Source organism: Otolemur garnettii, unplaced genomic scaffold, assembly GCF_000181295.1.
Source record: "Otolemur garnettii isolate 467f Iridium unplaced genomic scaffold, OtoGar3 scaffold00057, whole genome shotgun sequence".
Lineage (NCBI taxonomy): Eukaryota > Metazoa > Chordata > Mammalia > Primates > Galagidae > Otolemur > Otolemur garnettii.
Genome location: NW_003852452.1, coordinates 4,849,145 through 4,856,825, shown reverse-complemented (window position 1 = coordinate 4,856,825; position 7,681 = coordinate 4,849,145). Strand labels below are relative to the sequence as shown.

General features: G+C 37.7%; 1 protein-coding gene across 4 annotated transcripts in view; it reads left to right on the top strand.

The window, feature by feature from the left end:
• Positions 1 to 7,681, top strand: part of CASC1 (cancer susceptibility 1) — a 58,855-nt gene that overhangs the window by 47,286 nt on the left and 3,888 nt on the right. For all 4 annotated transcript variants that reach the window (XM_023514703.1, XM_023514702.1, XM_023514700.1 and 1 more), the window contains 4 exons: positions 280 to 440; positions 1,782 to 1,938; positions 3,566 to 3,780; positions 6,824 to 6,994. In XM_023514703.1, coding sequence (XP_023370471.1) covers positions 280 to 440; positions 1,782 to 1,938; positions 3,566 to 3,780; positions 6,824 to 6,994 — 704 coding nt within the window. The remainder of the gene's footprint in view (positions 1 to 279; positions 441 to 1,781; positions 1,939 to 3,565; positions 3,781 to 6,823; positions 6,995 to 7,681) is intronic.

Below are 7,681 nucleotides of genomic sequence, written 5' to 3'. Positions count from 1 at the left end.
TATTTTTGTTTTCCTTTTAATAGTAACCCATGCTTATTGTATGCAAATTTCTAAAATGTTCGTATATGAAATAAAAATGAAGCCCTCCCCTGTAGGCCAAGATTAGTTCTATGAGTAGTTCTGAGTTAACCACTTTTTGAAAAGTTTTAATAGCTAGTTAAATAAAAACTTCCTTACCAGTATTAAGGAATGAATGAAATGAATTTTTTCATTTTCCTCCTAAGCAAATACAAAGATTTTGTGATCTATTTAGAAACTGTCTAATCTGATTATTTTTAGCACACTTGTTGCAGATTGAGAATGCCCCTGAAATGCCACTTGCATTTGAAGATAACGAGGTGGATATATGCCAGTTCACAACCCTGGGCGGAATATATCACTTGGACATTTTGGAGCTTCCTCCACAGTGTAAACCAGCAAAGGGCTGGATGATTGTGGAAGTAGGTAGATTCTTGAATCACAACTTACAAGTAATATAGTTACTCACACTTTTGCTTTATTTCAAATTATGTAACCTCTAATGAGCTTTAACCCTATTAAACAAGCACAAAGGGAAAAAATGTAGTTTTACGTAGTCTTAAATGTATGAGAATTGAAAATTCGAATCAGATACTGAAGAAAAAGAATCTAAAGTAATATGAATTTTAAAATTGGAACTCATAGATATTGTAAGCCTATATCAATATAGGATTGTAAACATATGGATTAGCTTTTAAAATGATAGTCTAGCATTCTACCATACATGCCCAGTTATGCTGTCATACCCAATCATCTCCCCTCCCACATGGCAAGTACGCAGATTGAAAGGTACTTCTCACCCTCAATCCCATCCATTAAGGACCTTGGTACATTAGAGAAGTATTTATCAACTTTCTTTTTCTTGTTATTGACCCCCAGAGATCCTTGGTAGACATTTTTTTCCTAGTTGCCCCTCCCAGTAAAATTTTAATATCCTTTTTGTCCATAAGTAGGTCCCAGCCTGAGCTGGAATTTTCAAGGGTATATTTAAAGATTTATTGTACTTGAATTTTATCAGAATGTCCCAAGAACACTCCATGTTCTTCATTTGAACCCAAAGAATCCTCCTTCAAACTTATTTTTTCTCTCCTACAGCAAAGAGGCCTTCCTCCTTTTTTCAAGGCTTTGCTCAGTAACTTCCCACCTCCTCTAGAATTTTGCCCAATCTGATTTTTTTCTCTATTTTCTGCCATTTTTAATCTCCCCCCCCAATCACCACCCTAGATTCTTCTCTGCTGCATTCAAGTAACGTACAGATCTACCTTATCCCAGAAAAATTTGTTGCCTGCTTAGTTCACTTTCCTTCATTCATTTCTGAACTTCTCCAAAGGTTCTTATACTTCTTCTCTCTTCACCCACCTGTCTTTACCAAGGTATTAGAGCATGTGGTTTGGGGTCCCATCAATCGGGGTTTGAGTCTGGTGGCTCCTCAAAGTCATTTCTAATCTTTGGCAAATTACTCTTAAGTATTGTCTTTGTTACGTACAGGCCTTTAGAATTGCTTGGAGGAATAAAATGATGAATAAGCCCAGCAGAGAACTGGTCCATAGGAAGTTCCATAATTACATTCAAAGTTAGTGCTTTTTTCCCCTCAATCACTTATCTTTTTAAATTTTGTTGTGATATTGTTAGTCAACCTATAGATAAATGAGACCAAACTGCAGTGTTTATTAAAAAATCTATATAGTTTATCAATAATGTTTACATTTTTAACTGTTAACAGTCAACTTCTAACTTTGTGTGGTTTGGGTCATTTTTTAAAGATACTCAAAGAAGGATTACAGAAATACACATATCCTCCAGAAACTACAGAAGACTTGGAGGCAGAGAACGCTTTCCCACCCGTAGAGGTCACGCTTCGGGTTCATGACAATGTGATGTTTTTTGAGGACCCTATGGTTGTAAGGTGGAATGCTGAAGGTACAGCAGTGCCTTAACCAGTTGTTATATAGTAAGAAGGGGCATAATTATGAAGTCTTCAAGTTGAAACAAAATGCAATATAGAAATCGAGTATATTATCTTACATATTTCTATGCTTTTCTACAGTCTTGTTCTGTTTGCTCATCATGGGAATAAATAGGGTCTGGAGTTTTAAAATTTGTTGAGTTTTGTAATATAGATTTCTAAAGTGCTTATATCTGCCATAGTCTCTGAACAATTACTTTATGGTTATATTATTATATTTTAAAAATATACAGTGAATGAAAATATCAAGGTAGTTTAGCAAATAAAAAACAAACAAATGAAAAACCCATCCTCTCATGAAATCATCAAATACTTCAGATGTGGGTAATTAAATATTTGATAATTTTAATGTTAATTGTTTATAAATTGCAAATAAGTATTGGGGATGAGGACTAGGCAAAACGGGAAACATGTGAAAGAGGAAAACTAGCCACTATATGCCTTTTTAAATATTTGATTCTTGGCTCGGCACCTGTGGCTCAAGTGGCAAGGCGCCAGCCACATAAACCTAAGGTGGCAGGTTCGAATCCAGCCTGGGACTGCCAAACAACAATGACGGCTGCAACCAAAAAATAGCCAGGCATTGTGGAGGGTGCCTGTGGTCCCAGCTACTTGGGAGGCAGAGGCAGGAGGCTTGCTTGAGCCCAGGAGTTGGAGGTTGCTGTGAGCTGTGATGCCTCAGCACTCTACCCAGGGCGACAGCTTGAGGCTCTGTCTCAAAAAACAAACAAACAAACAAACAAATAAATAAATAAATATTTGATTCTTGAACCATGGGAAATTATTACTTTTTCAAAATGTAAGTTAGAAGTACCACTAGCAAAGATATAAGCTGATGATTTATTAATCAGTAATATTTCCTTCGGGGTAGATTCGCTGAATTTTTAGAGGTCTTAATCTTGTTAATTAATGCATGCAGTTTTAGGGATTCTTGATGAAAGCTGTATAGTTTTTAAAAGCAACAAATGTGATGAAACAAGAAAAGCTGTATAGCTTTGCTTTTAAGGTTGTTTTACATTTATGTATTTGTGAAGAGATTTACATACTAGAAATATATTAATAGTTGCTGGAAGCTAGAGGTGGGAATGGGAATTAACTGTAAAAAGATATAAGGAATCTTACTGGGGGGATAAAAATGTTCTAAAACTAGATTGTGGTGATTGTATAACTGGGTAAATTTATAAAAAATAACTTAATTGTATGCTTAAAACCGGTGAGAGTTTTCTTTATAAAGTAAGAGTAGTCTAGGAAGAAAGATTTGCGTGTGCAAAGGTCCAGGGATATATGATGTTGTTGAGGAAGGGGGAAAAGCAGAGCTGAAAACAGGTGTGAGAAGCAGCCAGGGACGGAGCCCCAGAAGTGAGACCAAATTTCCTTAGTCTTCCCTACCATGCAGAATTTGTGCTTGATCTTGTAAGCAGGGGAACTCTCCCAGCAAAGTTGGCCTTTTGTTGAGATCCTACTCCAAATGTAAAAGATCAGTTTATCCACATAGCAATCAATTATTTGGGTGGTTTCATTCATTTTATTTTTTATAGGAAAAAAATGAAACTAATGTCACTTTCTTCATTTATTATAAAGATCAACATTGGACAACTGATGGCATCAGCAATATATCTTATGAACAAAAAGAGAGACTAATCACATTCAGCCTCGAAACCTTTGGCCCTGTTACCTTGATTCAAGATACTCATATTAACATGCCATACCGGTCATGGGAACTAAGACCACTGGATGTCAATCAAGTGCTTTTGACTGTGACCACAGTATTTACTGAGATTCAAATACATATTAAGGTGAGTTACCATCAATCACCTCTTTGTCAAAGCAGTTAATCACTGCTGATGTATGTGGAGGGTACCAAAAATATATACGCATTTTAAGAAAGGAAAAACTGTATTAAAATGGTAATAGCCAAGTCATGTTTGACTTCTGCAATTACGAGAGATGCACGATACAATATACAAGGTAACAAACATTATCTGTACATGCTGAGTATTAACATTTTAATACAGTTTTTCCTTTCTTAAAATGTGTATATGTTTTTTATATATTTTTTGGCACCCTCTGTATATTGAAATGTCTTTTATAAATACATTTAAAATGTACCTTGAGTTGTAATTTTTAAATGAAATGTTAGTTGAATAATTAAATAGGCAATAACATGTAAACATGGAGGCTGAAACCCTGAAGTTATTAGGGATAGATCACCTAAGGACCCAACAAGCATGGCTGCAAGTGGGAGTGTCAGAGCATGTCCATGCTCTAAGAGGCTCCCTGATCCGTATCATCCAGCCATTTGAAATCCCCTTTGAGGGTGGTCTCTTTCTGAATGAGGCTCTGTTTCTCCTTTGTCAGAAATTACATAGCCTGAAAAGTATAGGTTAGTGGTTGCCTGGGCCTGAGGGTAGGACTGGGGATTAACTATAAATGGGGATCTTATTGGGAGGAATGAATATGTTCTAAAACTGATTGATACATGCACTACTCAGGAAGTTACATAAAATCATTTGATAGGGATCTTATTGGGAGGAATGAATATGTTCTAAAACTGACTGATACATGCACTACTCAGGAAGTCACATAAAATCATTTGATTGCACACTTGAAATGGGTGACTTTTATGATACGTAAAATAAGTCTTAACGTTTTTTAAAAAAAGAGATAGCCTGGAATATCTTATGAATGTAGCAGGAAGACTAGAATATTGTTAAGCTTTGCTTTTAAAACTTGATGAGAGGCTCGGTGCCTGTGGCTCAAGCCGCTAGGGCGCCAGCCACATATACCTAAGGTGGCGGGTTCAAATCCCCAGCCCGGGCCCGCCAAACAACAATGATGGCTGCAACCAAAAAATGGCCGGGCGTTGTGGCGGGTGCCTGTGGTCCTAGCTACTTGGGAGGCTGAGGCAGGAGACTCGCTTGAACCCAGGAGTTGGAGGTTGCTGTGAGCTGTGATGCCATGGCACTCGACCCAGGGGGATAGCTTGAGGCTCCATCTTAAAAAAAAAAAAAAAAAAAAAAAAAAAACTTGATGAGAAAGGAGATGGGGAGCTCAAGATCATCAATCTACAAAAGCCTGTAAGATGCTTCTATTCTATCCTTACATCCTGTAGAGGGAAACTAATGCCCAAAGAGGTCAGGAGGTTGAGTGACCTTTCTAAAACCACGTAAGGGTGATAGTTCTAGAGCCTTTGTCAGGCTTCCTCCTTACCACCCCAGCATCCCTGAAGCCTCCAGTGCAAAGACTCTTCCTCTAACTTTATGAAAAGATTAAAAATACCTTCACAATGTTCATTTATTAATGTGAAGATTGAAACACCAAAGATGGCTCATTGTGCATTTTCAGATAGATTTCAAAGGTACATCTATGCTGTCTAATAAGGTAGCTACTAACCACATGTGGTCATCAACCTTTTGAAATGTGACAAGTCCAAATTAATATGTTGTGTAAATGTAGAATACACATCAGATTTAGAATACTTAGCATGAGAAAAAGAATGTGAACTGTCTCAATATTAACTTTATATTGATTACATATTGAAATATATTTTTTCTATATTGGGTTAATTAAAATATATTAACATTGAAAAGAATTCAGATGGTAGATGTGAATTCTATACCTGGGGTCCTCAAACTTTTTAAACTTTCCCTCAGACTGTTGGAGGGCCAGACTGCGGGCCCTGGGACAAGTCAGCTGCTAAGCAGGACAGGTAGTGGCGGCAAAAACACCCAGCAGGCTGGATAAATGTCCTAGGTGGGCTGCATGTTGCCTGTGGGCCGTAGTTTGAGGACGCCTGCTCTATACCTTCAAACTGCCACTTTGGGAAACATTGAAACTGGAAAATACTTTTGCATCACTAAGTTTGATTTTACATATGTGAAAAATCAGGAATGATGTGTGAAATTAGTCATGATTTTTGTCAAATAGCTGTTTTAATTCAATGTGAACTTATGCAGACACTTAGATCATAACTTATAAAATCAAAAGAGACTTGGGAGATCTTTAGCCAGCACATTCCCTTGATTGTTCAGATGTGCCCAAGAGAATAAACTGATCACGGTAACATGGGGACTTGTGCTAGAGTTTCCAGATCAGCCCTAACACAAACCTGCCCTACATTCTTCTTCTTTTTTTTTTTTTAATTATGGGAGATTCATTGAGGGCACAAAGAACCAGGTTACATTGATTCCATTTGTCAGGTAAAGTCCCTCTTATGATTGGTCCCTCTCCCAAAAGGTGTATCACACACGGTAACCCCCTGACTCCCCCTGCCCTCCTTCCCTCTTTCTGCTCTCTCCTTCCCCCACTGCCACCCTGGTCTGCATTCTTTTTAATATAGTGATAAATTATTTAAAAACAATACAAAGTTGGTGGTGTCTGTAGCTTACTAGGTAGGGCACCAGCCGTATACATCGAGGCTGGCAGGTTCGAACCTGGCCTGGGCCAGCTAAACAATAATGATGCCAACTGCAACCAGAAAAAAATAGCTGGGCGTTTTGGCCGGCACCTGTAGTCCCAGCTACTCAAGAGGCTGAGGCAACAGAATCACTTAAGCCGAAGAGTTGGAGGTTGCTGTGAGCTGTGACACCATAGCAGTCTACCGAGGGTGACATAATTGGGACGCTGTCTTTAAAAAAATAAAATAAAGGGCGGCACCTATGGCTCAAAGGAGTAGGGTGCCAGCCCTATATACTGGAGGTGGTGGGTTCAAACCCAGCCCCTGCCAAAAACTGCAAAAAATAAATAAATAAAATAAAAACAATACAAAAAATCCAGAGGCTAGACCTAAAATGAAGTAATAATTTCAACTTGTATAAAACCTTCTTTTATTTAAACTAGGAAAACGTCTGCATGTTATCATCAATCAAACTACAAGACATAAAAGAAGATTTTCCTATTTTGGAAGGAAAATGGATGACTTCTTTTTGTTTCATTAATGCTTTGAAGGAAGCTGGCTTGAACATCTTCCCTACCGGACACTCTCATTTCTATGTTTCTGCGAACAATAAGGCAAGGAGTCTTTGCCAATTTAATGTAATAGACATTAGAATGTTAGCAAGTGTTAAATTTTGTGTAGTATTATATAGACCATGAGTTTTATGTTCACCTATACAGGATTGTATAGTTAGAAAAGAAGGAAAGAATAAGTGCAAAGAGCAGAAATCCAGGGTTCTCTCAAGTTAATAAAGTAAACCTGTGAATGATCTTCCTTTGACACATGGAGCATACCACTGCTGGCCAGCTTATTGCAAAGGTTATCTAAGTGACTTCTCATTTTATGTATTTTGTTTCTTTTTCCATGACTGAATACATGTAAGATCTCTCAAAAGGGTGAAAACCCTATGCTTTCCTAAACATGATAAATTAAGTAAAATTAAACACATACAAGGACCACCAATGTACAAGACCCACTTCCTTTGTTTTCTTAGCAGAGCCTCCGTGTCTGTATAATGGTTCATGTTATTCATTAGGTTTTGGGACCAATACCATGCTGTCCTTTGTGCTTAAGATTGCTTTGCTCTTAAAGCTGGGCTTTAAGAATGGGCTTAGCCAGCACATTCCCTTGACTGTTCAGGAAACAGTCTGGGCTGGGCTCTTCCGTGGTTCCAAATGAAGCATAGAATTATTATTCCTAGATCTGTGAAATATGGTGTTCATTTTTGATAGGGATTGCATTGAATCTGTGAATCACTTTGG